Source organism: Boleophthalmus pectinirostris, unplaced genomic scaffold (genome assembly GCF_026225935.1).
Source record: "Boleophthalmus pectinirostris isolate CB_2022bp ecotype Guang Dong unplaced genomic scaffold, ASM2622593v1 HiC_scaffold_2, whole genome shotgun sequence".
NCBI lineage: Eukaryota > Metazoa > Chordata > Actinopteri > Gobiiformes > Gobiidae > Boleophthalmus > Boleophthalmus pectinirostris.
Window position 1 is genome coordinate 29,121,879 of NW_026571152.1, and position 13,907 is coordinate 29,135,785.

At 38.3% G+C, this 13,907-nt stretch overlaps 2 protein-coding genes across 2 annotated transcripts; one reads left to right on the forward strand and one right to left on the reverse strand.

The window, feature by feature from the left end:
* Positions 1-423: 423 nt before the first annotated feature.
* Positions 424-6,742, forward strand: slc23a4 (solute carrier family 23 member 4). Its single transcript, XM_020935066.2, has 11 exons — positions 424-471; positions 1,522-1,650; positions 2,497-2,654; positions 4,216-4,375; positions 4,759-4,940; positions 5,025-5,145; positions 5,220-5,630; positions 5,706-5,870; positions 5,950-6,058; positions 6,134-6,229; positions 6,429-6,742. The coding sequence occupies exons 1-11, from the start codon at positions 424-426 to the stop codon at positions 6,692-6,694; spliced, it is 1,845 nt and encodes a 614-aa protein (XP_020790725.1). The 3' UTR covers positions 6,695-6,742.
* Positions 6,743-7,075: 333 nt separating this feature from the next.
* On the reverse strand, positions 7,076-9,918 carry LOC110169751 (protein FAM180A). The gene is made up of 3 exons (XM_020935335.2): positions 9,772-9,918; positions 7,604-7,704; positions 7,076-7,530 (listed from the first exon to the last, which is right to left on the reverse strand). Exons 1-3 carry the CDS (start codon positions 9,848-9,850, stop codon positions 7,207-7,209), a joined length of 504 nt encoding a protein of 167 aa, XP_020790994.1. The 5' UTR covers positions 9,851-9,918; the 3' UTR covers positions 7,076-7,206.
* Between the last annotated feature and the right edge of the window lie 3,989 nt (positions 9,919-13,907).

Genomic DNA, 13,907 nt, shown 5'->3' on the forward strand with positions numbered 1-13,907 from the left:
TACTCCAGTGAAGGCGCCATGTGATCCTATTGTCAACATGTGATAGTCATAGTATTTGCCCTAAAAAAATGTTAAAATGAGTAAAGGTCATGGTAGAGCAACTATTAATATCTTGGTGTTTTATCTTATATGTATCGGGACATAAGGGTCAGCGTCTGAGAAAGTAGAGAGGTTAAAGAGCAGTGGGCTTCCCAGGTCCTGATTGGTCAGCTGCTCTTTACTGTTATAATTGGGTTCACATGAATGCTTGTGGGACTCAACAAATGCAGCTCGTGTCTCGTGTCTAAACTTTGCTCCTTCAGCCTGCCCTCCTCCTCCTCCCTTCAGCCTCTCAGCCTCTGTCTCGACTGCTTTCACTGATGTAGTTTTAGTTTGGGTCCTGTACCAGAGGACTCCCACCTGAGTCTTATCGGTTCCTCCAACATGGCCCCGGAGAAGGACAGCAATGGTCTGGACAATTATGCTTTTGCAGTGAGTATTTACCCTAAACCTATTAAGCATTTCTTATTTATACTGCCTCTGAAACTTAACCAAAAAAAAGAGTCTTTTGAATTATTACTATTGTTAACCCAAGAAAATCAGATTTAAGTTATTCAAGATTTAGAAACATAGAAAATCAAACAGTGATTTGTCAATAACTGATTAACTGTACTGCAGATTAACCAGCATTCACAGGAAATAAGCAAAAATATAACTCCCATAAAAGGGAAAAAAACAATACTTTCTTTAATCACAATAATAAAAAATATTAAATAGCTAAAGGTTGTATTTTTGTTAAATTTCTGAGTATCTGATTAATAATTATATTTGCTGAACTCAACATTATAGCTACAGAAAGTTTTAAATCAACCCCAAATCCCATGGGACAGAGACTCATGGATACGTATGAATGTACTTGTTTACATTCCTGTTCCTCCATGGACTTAATCACATTACCGACGTGACGAGCAAAAAGGCCTATTTTGTCACCGTGTATGCTTTTGTCAACCATTTGTGACTGACTAAACACGCATAAAAATAATTTCCGTTCGCATATTGTGAAAGGTGCACTGCGTAACATTTCTAGTAGAGGGTCCACCACCTGCTTGTCTCTGTGGAAATGTTATTGTTTTGTGTAAACCTACCTATAACAGGGGCAACGAGCAGGTTACACGCAGGTTGCACTAGTTTCACACTTTCACTGAATGACTTATTGTATTTTTGAGCAGTAGAAACACCCGTAATGGATAAATAGTAGCTGGATATGTTTAAAATCCCACCAGGGAAAGCAATAACATCTCCATGGAAACAAATTGGTAGTGTGCACTGGACCAGAAAAGTTGCGAAGTGCACCTTTAAGTGAAAAAGAGTGAGAGTAGAGGAGCATTTGAAAAAAAAATGATTGTGTTTTGTTTATTTCTAGATTGTAGGTTGAGAATGTATTCAGTGTGACACCAAAATACAAGTTAAATTCGCATATCCGTTCACATACTCCACTGCATGTGCACTTTTCATGTGACTGTCATGTTATGGTGATTTAAGCTTGAAGGACGGTTTTGTGATCTGCCTGGGGAGGAGGTGGACAGCTCCGTGGAGGAAGACAACAACAAACTGGCCTACTGTGTGACTGATGTCCCGCCCTGGTACCTGTGCATTATCCTTGGCATCCAGGTTTGTGCCACGCAAGGCTATTTGGGGTCATTATCTACTATCTCTGAGTAAATTCCACTCTGTTATGCAACTAGAATGAACTCACATGATGATTGCTGTTAGAAGTTACGCTCACATGCTTGGGCGGGTGGTTATCTCTCTATCTACGCTTTGTGCTTACTGTAAATTAGGGTTACCAAAAAAAAGAGAAAGAAAGATACTACTAAATTCTGGACTAGTATTGCAAATATTTAAACAGGTATGAAAAAAATCACATAAATTAGTAAAGAATTGAATTTGATCTTTTGTGACTTCGGGAAACTCAAAATGGAGATCCCTTTTTTCCTAAAAGCACAACAACTTCTTACCTCATCAAAAACATACCTAGAGTTGTGTTTTGATTCATTCACACATTTTCGAGCAATGTATTATTATTGTGTATATGTTTATCTACATCTCCAAAGCTCAAAATGCTCTGTTCCATCTTGTGATGTCATGAAGCAGTGGATATAAAGCTGCCTTTTACATTCAGCTCAGTAGAGTTGAGCAATTCCAGAGCTGAAATTATCCAAATGAGTCTAGTGAAGATGTGTGGAGTTTAAAATCACAATGTTACCACATGGCATCACAAGGTCAAACAGAGTGTTTTCTGTTAGAGAGAAGAAATCAGCCAAAATATGCAGGGTTTTTGAGTTAAACATGTGTGAATGAAACAAAACACAAGTCCAGGTCTGTTTGTGATGATGCAACAACACTGTAATATGAATCAGAACATAGTTTAATATTAGTGCTCTGTTTTGTGTTGAATATTACATTTTACTGTCTATAAATGTGCTTTTTACTTATTCTCTGTCTTATCTGCTGTAGCATTGCCTGACTGCGTTTGGGGGCCTCATCGCCATCCCCTTGATCCTGTCCCAGGGCCTTTGTATTCAGCATGATGGTCTCACTCAAAGTCACCTCATCAGCACCATCTTTTTTGTCTCTGGCATCTGCACTTTACTCCAGGTCACATTTGGGATAAGGTACATAATTTCTGTTAACAAAAAGCATACTATTTTTCAGATCAATATGATAAAGATGAATTATTAAAGGTCCTATATTACGCAAAATTGACTCTTTTGAGCTTTAAGCCAAGTTATAATGGTGTTACCTCTTCAAAAACCTACCTGGAGTTATGTTTTGTTTCATTTAAAGTGTTTATTAATCTGTCTACATCTCTAAAACTCAAAATGCTCTCTTCCACCTTGCATGAAGCTGTAGATATAAACCTACCTTTCACCTTTAGTTGAGTAGAGATTGGCAATTCCAGGGCTGAAACTATCCAGATGACTCTAGTGAAGGTGCATGGAGTTTAAAAACACAGTGGAGCACTTCTTGTATTACTGAGAGAAAAACTCAGCCTAAATATGCAGGGAATGTGTGTTAAACATGGGTGAATGAAACAAAGCACAATTCCAGGTTTCTTTTTGGTAAGGAAAAAACATTAGGCCATGAAAAAACATGAAAAAAACAACAACAATAAGCCACTTTGCAGCAGGGCATATTAAAATGACCTCCTTCTGTGATAAAGTAGAACAGTACGTGCGGCTTTACTGATTAACCCACAAACGAACAGCACTGCCCCCAGCTTTGTAGTGTCAAATATTTATCAGATTATCAGGGAAGAAAAGGAAAAGTGCCTAGTTGTATTTTCCAAGAGTTTGCTTGCAATTGCTTGAATAGTGGCATTTGGCACATTTGAAAATATTTATGTCCAAGTTGTGATTCAAGAATTCAAGTGTTATCAAACAGTTTGGCTTCTTATTTTGTCGCAGTGGGATTTTGGGAGGAATTTGTGCACTGTTTAGTTTGGAATCTAGTAGCCCACATTCCTCCAGTTTAGCAGTACTGATGCTTTTTGTCTGTCTCCACATAACTGATGGACAGATATAAAGAAAACACACAAAAAAGGCCCATATTACGCTATTTTCTGATCTATGTTATAATGTTGTTTCCTCATAACAAACAGACCTGGAGTTGTGTTTTGTTTCGTTCACACAGGTTTAACACACAAACCCTGCATATTTAGGCTTCCTGAAGTTCTTCCCTCAAACTGAAAACACTCTGTTCCACCTTGTGATGTCATGTGGTAATACATGAAGTGCTCCACTGTGTTTTGTCAGCCCTGGAATGGCCAATCTCCAAGATAAAAGGTAGCTGTTCACTTGAAAACTACCACTTCATGACATCACAAGGTGGAAATGAGCTATGGAGATGTAGACAGACTAATAATAAAGGATTACTCAGACATGTGTGAATGAAACAAACAAAACAAAACGCAACTCTAGGTATGTTTCTGATGAGGTCACAAAATTATACCATGGCTTAAAACTCATAAAAGTCTATTTCATATAAAATAGGACCTGAATAATAATATAAAAAATGATGAATTAGTGCAGATAACTAATTGACTTAACTCTCTGGGTCAGTTTGACTGATTGGAGGCACCCCCTACCTCACATGGTTTAAATCTATAAATCATATGTCACTACTGAGATACAAAGGGACATACTCATTTACTCTGCTTTTCTGTCTTATTTTCAGACTCCCAATACTTCAAGGTGGCACGTTCACCCTCCTGGCACCTTCAATGGCAATGCTGTCCATGCCAGAGTGGACCTGCCCTGCCTGGACTCAAAATGCAAGTCACGTCAACACGTCATCCACAGAATATATTGAGGTCTGGCAGAGTCGCATGAGAGCAGTGAGTAAACTGTATTCATATGACATTTTTAATTACATTTTATACAGTACAATTTTTCATCGTCTAACAAACGGTTTCTCAGTCAAGTTAGGTCAAACACTCATCAATTGTTTAAGTTTTTTTTTTATTAGAATGAGACAGTTTCAACTGGACAAGACAGTCATTGTTTAATTCCCGTCTGTGTGCTTGTATTATTAGTTAGGCTTTTGTCATGCTAACACATTTCATGTTTATGGCATGTTACTCAATTAACTGTAGTGGCTGTTTTTTCTTCTGTTGCTGAGAGTTTTATAGGCTTCCTTATATAACTGTTGTACTTGTTCCATATATTATATAGGCTATTTTTTATAGCATAAATAATGTGTTTCATTTGTGTTCTGCAGCTTCAGGGCTCCATTATGGTGGGCTCATTGTTCCAAGTGTTTGTGGGCTTTTCTGGGCTCATTGGCCTTTTCATGCGTTTTATTGGACCCCTCACAATCGCTCCCACCATCTCTCTCATTGGACTGTCTCTGTTTGACTCTGCGGGCACTACTGCTGGGAACCACTGGGGCATTTCTGCCATGTAGGTGACCACTTTGATGACTTTAATCTATGCTGTACATTGTTGAAAATTACTTTAGTTTTAACATATTTTGATCTTTTTTAGGACGACATCTTTGATCATCCTCTTCTCACAGTACTTGAGGCACATTGCAGTGCCCATCCCCTTTTACAGCAAAGTCAAAAAACTGCACACCACCCGTGTATATATCTTTCAGATTCTGCCTGTATGTACAAAACACTCTAAATATTTGTTACATACTTTTATATATGGTAACTACATTATGTATTGTAATTTCAGGTTTTACTTGGCTCTTCAATATCTTGGCTCATCTGCTACCTCTTGACCAGATACAACGTCCTCCCCTCGGACCCCTCACAGTACGGTTACCTGGCCCGCACTGATCTAAAGGGGGATGTCATGGCTCAGGCTCCATGGATCAGTTTGCCTTACCCTGGTCAGTGGGGCATGCCCACTGTGAGCCTGGCAGGAGTGGTGGGCATCTTGGCGGGTGTTATCTCCTCTATGATTGAGTCTGTTGGAGACTACCACGCTTGTGCCAGGTTGTCCGGGGCTCCACCTCCACCTAAACACGCCATCAACCGGGGCATTGGCATTGAGGGCCTTGGCTGTCTGCTGGCTGGAGCCTGGGGCACTGGAAATGGCACCACATCTTATAGTGAGAATGTTGGAGCTCTCGGTATCACCAAGGTAATGTGCTGATGCATTAAAGGTTCTGTAATGGCAGAATCAATCATGACAAATTTTTTTATAAACTTTTCTCAGGTTGGCAGTCGAATGGTGATTGTGGCCAGTGGAGTCCTGATGGTTGTTCTGGGAGTATTTGGAAAAGCAGGGGCTATTTTTACAACCATCCCTTCACCTGTGGTAGGAGGGATGTTTATGGTTATGTTTGGGGTTGTCGCTGCTGCAGGAGTATCGAATCTACAGGTTCATTTTAAAGTTTAAATCTTTTTTAATTCTCGTGTTAAACATATTTACTTAACTTTTTAAATGCTTTGTTTTTTAGTATGCTGACATGAATTCATCTCGAAATATTTTCATTTTTGGCTTCTCCATGTTTTCTGGTTTGGTAATACCCAACTGGATAATAAAGAATCCTAACAGATTTGCTACAGGTATTAAAACTGAAGAAGAAGCCTCTGTGTGATTTGCACCAAACATCTTAAAACATGTGAACATGTTGTGTGCAGGTGTGGTAGAGCTGGACCAGGTCCTGCAGGTGCTCCTCACCACCAGCATGTTTGTGGGAGGATTCTTTGGCTTTATACTTGATAACACAATCCCAGGTATTGTCGGCTTTGTTATTATTGGTATTTTTTTCATAATTTTTTGGTTGCACAGTTGTGAAATGTTTAGGTGTATTAACTTTAAAATTGTATATTTCACATATTAAAATATATGCTGTAGCGATTCTGGTACTACTATTATATATTATATTGTACTAAATACAAAGTGTACTAAATACATATTGATATTTGCACACAGGATCTAAACAAGAGCGTGGCATCTTGGCCTGGAACAAAGCTCATGAGGATGACTCCAGTAACACTCTGGAGAGTGGAGAGGTCTATAACCTTCCCTTTGGCATTAACAAACACCTGAGCTCCTCCTGGCTGCATTACCTGCCCTTCTGCCCCCCCACTGTGGCCCGCTCTCAGGAGGGAAGTGGGGCTGACATCAACGCGCTGGAGCCTAAGCAGCCTCTGGGACCCCCACAGCCTGCACCCATCATCATAGGAGTGACTTTGTGAGCTCAGCTCCACTTCATTCTGAGGACTAAACAAACTTCGTCTGTAATATTTAAGGCAGCTGAAGAGGGGCCTTTGTCAAAGACACTGTACTGTAACAGCATGGTGCAAGTATTTCATACACAACCCTTTTGGTCAACAGAACTTTTTTCTCCCTGTGGAGAAGAAATATAAAATCTGTATCGTTGCCTGCCTCTATTTCATTTTACTGTAAGAAATGTCCTTTGCTGAACACTGTTTTTGTATTTTAATCAAATTCTTTAGTCCTGTAAATCATATGATTGATGTTCTACAGGACAAAAGCACAAACATTTTTGAATGTGAGAACTATGGGTCTGTGCATGGTCAACTCACCCCTCAAATGTATATATAATATATGAACCGTATCTCTGGTTAAAAAGTCTTTTTTTCTATTGTTTTATTTTTAAGTACAGCCAAGGCCTGTAACCAGATGGATTACGTACTATACATGTGTTTATCATAAATTGTTCTGTCCAGTTTAATAACAGTTTCACTCATGTCATCAAGTCCTGCTTGAGAGCTTTGTATAAATGAACAAAAGACTGGGCCCATGCCTCTCTTTGGTGCGTGCTGGTGGAGTTGGCCATTCTCTGGGTGGTGTATACCAAAGTCAGCAGGGTGCGTTCAAACTCATCCTGGTGCAGATGTCCCTCTGTGTGTGAGATGTGTGAGACCAGACGCAGGATTTCTGAAAAATCTCTGGGAACAATGTCCTCACAAATGACCTCCAGTTTCCTTGTCTTTCGGAGAGAAGCCAGCTCGCCATCTTCAACAGAAAAGTCTCCATTGGGTTTGAAATGTATGCCGCTCATCAGGATCTATAAACAAGTACAATACTATCATTAGACAGGACTCAGTCAGTACAAAGTAAGACTGGCTACATTATTGCACCTCAAACAGGAGATGAGCATCCTTAGAGGAGTGGTGGAAGACGAGATTGTCCACAGATGCCAGATTTCTCTTTAGTCGACTGTGTGCAGATGGGAACAGGGCTAGGAGTCAAAGTGAGAGTTATTCTCTAAAGATGTGTGAAGAAAAGCAACCTTAAAATCTCACTGTGCGTGCCTAATGTTGATTCATGTGTTTGTCATCAATATGCTGACCTTTGACCTCATCTTACACATGACTTGTATTTAGGGGATAAGGCATGACCTAAATCTTCAAAAGAAGCAGAATAAAAGGCAGAGTTACAAATGGATTATAAGATCTCCATATGATCTTAAAGTTCTCTGTTGTGTTAGCCTAATTTTCTCCTAAAGCTGCAGTTTAAGATCTGAATATCCACACAATTTGACCTTGAAATCATCAGGGCCTGAGACAAAAACAGTATCGCAACGAACTATTACTATTGAATAACTAAGCATTAAAAGAACATATGCATACATTTGTCCATAATTTGATGCACCAAAAGATAATTTTAGCACATTTATTTACATTTTATTTCTACCTAAAACATTATATTACACAAATTTGACTGTTGTGAGCTTTAAGCCACGCTAGAATGTTGTTGCCTCTTCAGACACATGCTTGGAATTGTGTTTTAATTGGTTCACACATGTCTGAATAATCCTGCATTATTAGTCTATCTACATCTCCAAAGCTCAGAATGTTCTGTTCCACATTGTGATGTCATGTAGTGGTAGTTAATAACTGCCTTTTACCATAGTTCAGTAGAGATGTGCAATTCCAGGGCTGAAATTATTCAAATTATTTTAGTGAAGGTGTAAGGAGGTTTACAACACAATGAAGAACTTCCTGTATTATAACATGACATCACAAAGTGGAATAGAGTGTTTTCCTGAGAGAATGTGTGTGTGAATGAAACAAAACACAACTCCTGGTATGTTTTTGATGAGGAAACATTATTATAACATATATAGATCAGAAAAAAAAAACATAACATAGGCCCTTTAAGCTTCCATAAAGCTACACTTTATCCTTACTCAGCTATAGCTACATTACTGTATGTGTTTCTCCTCCTCCTCTAACTCAGCCAACATTCCTCACGGACTGTGCAGACTGGGGTCAAATCAAAAGCACAGGCATTAAAATTTTCAAAGGCTGAAACTGCACAGTCAGGTGAGCAGCACATACAACAGGCTCATAAAGTTGCGGATACACTTGGCAATCAAACTCAAAATACTGCAGGCTTAATAAAATTCAACTGTACACAAAGATGGAAGAATTGTTTTGCTGGCATGCATCTTCATTTCTCCAGTAAAAGTTGTACATGGGTAATGGTTTTCTGACATTTCCACCATGATTAGATTACCATAGGTTACTCTTACAGGTATAAAAGTTTGACAATATGAATTTAATTTTCATTTAATTTAATCTTTATTAAGGACACAAGAGCAGACTCTTGATCCATAGAGTATAAAATATAATACTGACTTAAGCAAGCTCTATAAAGTGTCTAAAGTGACTGACAGGTGGCTACAATATCAGTGGCACTAATTCTCATCAAAATCAGATGTAAATAAAAGTTTGCATACTTAATAGTTATACAATACAAATGTCCTAAATGAGACTTAGGTGTGATATTTAAGTAGTGCTGAGTAGTATCTGAATACATGTACAGAGAATATGTTTTCTGAATACCACTTTTGAGTAACTCCATTTAGGTACAGTAACTTTTTCATTTGGTGGTATTCAGATTACAGTTACTTTTCTGTCAAAGGAATACATGGCAGTATTTGATCACACAATGTCGACTTGAAACTGCACATAATCAATGAAAACACAGCTCTTGTGGTGAGGCATGTGTGATTTTTCCTTCTCCAATCAGTGATAAATAAACAAATAACTAATAGTCAAACAAACAAAGCTGTTTTTAATCCTATGTTCTTATTCCTACCATGTAAAAGTATTCTAAGTATGCAGAATATAGTACTCTGATTGGAGCATGTATAAGAATTCATTACAAAATACATTAATATTCTGTGCTCTTCCCATCGCTGTATTTAAGTAAACACATGAGGTATTACTTTGAGCCTGGTGATAAATGACTCTTTCCCCACTAAAAGTAAAACTGCACTTTTTACATTTGTAGTTCTTACCTTGACTCCGACTCCTGGCAGTCCCAAATCTGATGAATCCGTACAGAAGACAAACCAGGACCAGCCTCTGCACCGTCATCCTGCCCTCCTCTCCTCACAGCTCTCCTCAGATGCAGCTTTAAACGTATCTCTGCATCTCTCGCACCAGCCCACCATACTCCACTCAAGTCTAACCCAAAGCACACCGTCGCTGGTTTTAAATATGACTCCTTGTGTGTGCCCTCCTCCCCTCTTCACACATCTGATCTGTCTTTGCCTCTCTTGCTGAATCTGGGCGTTTTAAAGCTCTCAGCTGGTTGTCATCAGCTCCATGCTCTTGCTCGTGTTATAAATCTTCATATTTCAAAAATGAATGTTAATAATGGGACACATGCTTCCTGAGATTCCTATGTTTTTTTTTTTTTTTTTTTTTTTTTTCATTTACCAAGACACTCAGTTGCTTCTACTACTACTACTTTGCTACATAACATTGTTAGTACCAAAGAAAGATTTTATTGATTGCTTACTGTCTTCATAAAAAGGCATTGGCACAGGATGTAACATTATTAAAACAGCCAATATAAATATGACAATATCACTACAAGAGAATCTTTGGTGGCTAAACAGTAATATTCTAATATCATCTGACTAATATATGCTTATAGGTTTATCTTAATTTCAAGCTACTTACACTTAAGGTGCACTATGTAAGTTTTAAGGTGGAGGATCCGCTACATTGTGATTACCAAGTTTATTTCCATACTGTGGCAAAAGAGTACTGTAATATCTCCATGGAGACACCCAGAAAATTACACAGTGCACCTTTAACAGTTGTACAGAAAGAATACAATCCCTACATATTATAAAAATACATTTACAAAACACTGATGCTCGAAATGGAGTAAGACGTATTTTATGCTCTTAATAATAGGAGTATTCTGGATGGAGCTGTAGTCTTTTTTTTTTTTTTTTACAGTAAACAATAAACCTGCTAATAATATCTGAGTTTACGATTACACAATGGACCCTTATGTTTTGGGCATAAAACATGAGCTACAACTACAAAAAGAGACTTTGTTTGCTACTTGGCAATGGGCATTTCTACAGCCTTAGGGACATCAAGTAAGACTATAACGATGGATACACCCTCTTTTGGTTTGTGAAAATGCCAAGCTGTTTTCCATATGATGTGTTCAGAGTGAGAGAGAACAATATTTCTATTAACATGCTATAGTAAGTGTTAAAATAGCTCTGACCACAAACTAACCTTCAGTGTTACCTCACAAAAACCCTCTTTACTCCAATGAGAGGAAAATGTTATTCTACACCGCACCCCGAATATTTCCCCTCTTTGGGCAAGTGACTCATATTTGTTCGTCACACTCAGAACTGGCTGTACCTATTGAATATAAAGGGAGGGGCCTTTCTGGTGGTGAAATAGTAGTAAAAGTCCTCTGTTTTGGTTTTCCTTTCTGCGTCACCTCCCATGACATCTGCTCTTTCTGACTGTGGACCTGGGGCCGCACGTAGACCTGGGCCTGTGTGGATCGATTTCTTGTTTTATCAACAATGGTAATCGATACGGATGCACCGATACTGAACATTTTGATAGATTTTATATCAGTCCCGAGATATTGGTTCAGTTGATACTCCATTTTGATTTATTAATTGGTGTAATAAGACGATTTACTCACCAATATTAGCCCAAAACACATTGTGATATTGAAGTTGTATTTTTTCAAAGCTGTTCTGTAGTTACTTCAGTCTCTGGTATCGGCTGACATCAGACATTGGTATCGGACCATAAAAAGGTGGATTGGTGCATCCCTAGTAACAGAGTCAAACATATATGCAAAAGGTATTGGTCTTACTCACAGCTCCCCACTAAAATGTTGCACAAACATTTAAGTAATGCACTCATTGTTGTAGAATTAGACACTTTATAATGTTTGGTGTTTATATTTTTGTTAATGTGAAATTATTATCCGTGTCAACACTACTAGAGTTTTGTTTTTCGGTACATTTTGAGATAATGAAAATGTAACAAGAGCAAAAGTGACTCTTATCCCTGTATTTGAACACATTGAACACATCACACTTGCAATTTCCTTTCATTCCACACCCACAAATACCAGTCACCACGGGGAGGTAGGGTCACACTGAGAGCCATTTTGAAGTGATTCCAGGTTCACTGACCGACAGGAGCTCACAGTGATCTCACAACAGAGGGTCACAACTGAACTGTTCCAGACACAAAAGAATGGATGGGCTCAGGGGCAAATCTGTTTTAGACTCACTGTGCTCTTGTTATTGTTATTGTTATGCTTTAGTCTTATTGTTTTGCAGATTTAGAGGGATTTAGAGGAAGAGAGAGAGATAGAGATAGATAGATAGATAGATAGAGAGAGAGAGAGAGAGAGAGAGAGAGAGAGAGAGAGAGAGAGAGAGAGAGAGAGAGAGAGAGAGAGAGAGAGAGACTCATTATTAACAGGTTTTTCTAGAGGAAAGCAGAAGGACAGACATCTGCAGAACCTTTCACACAGGACATGCCACAGGAGTGCCAAAATATTCCACTTTTATTTTATCACTCTGATAAAATCTGATCTCTGTTTGGGCTGTATTTGACAGTGGAGTAGCTCTTGTATGTTTGTTTACCTCTACCGTGTCCAGTTGCATTTCCATGGTTTCATCTTCAGGTTTGGCAGTATACACTTGTGTTATGAATGTATCCACTCACCAGGCTCTGCTCTGTGAAGGCATATGGAACTAATGCATCATGTTCAGAGTTTTTTCAACTAAAACCCATTTGGACTTACGGGCATATGCATTTCCAGGAAAAAGAGGAAGGAAAATATGTGTTTTTGCAACTCAAAAGTCTATTTTTAACCTTTATCCTTGACGTAGTAGATGCAACCATAGAAATTCCCAGGTATAGGTCCTCATAGCTGCTCTTTTCAGTATTTTATTGCAAAGGACATTTTTTCCATCCTATGTCTGGATCATCAGACATTCCTGAGCCCAGACTATTCGTCTTGGACTCCACAGCATTGAATAACATTCTTTCACTTCTTCGCACGCTCCGCCCATCTTAAAGAGAATCAGCACAGTTCAATTGTTTAGGTATGGGCTGGACAGATTGCCTGTTCAGTACTGCCATCTTGTGGTTGTTTTGTAGAAGCACATGGAAATACTTTGGTTTATAACATCTGTGACTCAAGCATAGAGCTGTATAATGCAGAAAATCACCAAGTTTTAGCTTTAGGAATCATAAAAAAATAAAATAAATAAATAATAATAATCCACAACATTAACCTTGGTACTCTGCAGCTACACCTTACTTTCTGCATAAAAAAAAAAAAAATACTTGAACGTACATTAAGTTAGGCATTATTTTCTATTTTTAAAAACAATCTAAGCTATGTGAATGCAGACTTGTTGTGAATATTTCAATATTCACAAAAATCCTGCATTTACTATAAATCAAAACATCAGCTCCCGTTAAAAAGTATTTTTTGTAATGTTACAATTTCCCCACTAGAGGGAAGCCTTTATTCGCTGTAGTTTAAAATAATTTCTGTCCTCTGTTTTCTGAGTTAGGAGGAAATCACAAATCTATACAATTTCTGCTATATACATTTTTACATGGCTCAAAACAGTAAATATGATGTAAGATAATTTTGGGAAATATTTAAAGCCCCATATTACACAATTTTCTGATTTATGTTATAACGTTGTTTCCTCATCACAAACAGACCTGGGATTGTTTTGTTTCATTCACACATGTTTAATACACAAACCCTGCATAATTAGGATGAGCTCTTCTCTGAAACAGAAAACACTCCTTCAAAGCCACTTTGTGATGTTACGTGGTAATATAGGAAGTGCTCCACTGTGTTTTTAAATCCCATACACTTTCACTAGAGTCATTTGGATAATTTCAGCCCTGGAATTGCCGGCCCCTGTTAAAGGTAGCTGTAAACTTGAAAACTATGGCTTAATCTCACATGAGCCTTTTTTTTTGCATAATATCGGACCTTTAATATATTTTGTCTACTCACTAAGCCACCACGAAAACCTCATCATGATTCAACACATCCTGCAGCCTACCACTTACACTGCTGTATAAGTTCTGACTATTGTCCTTCCAGCAGGCCTAC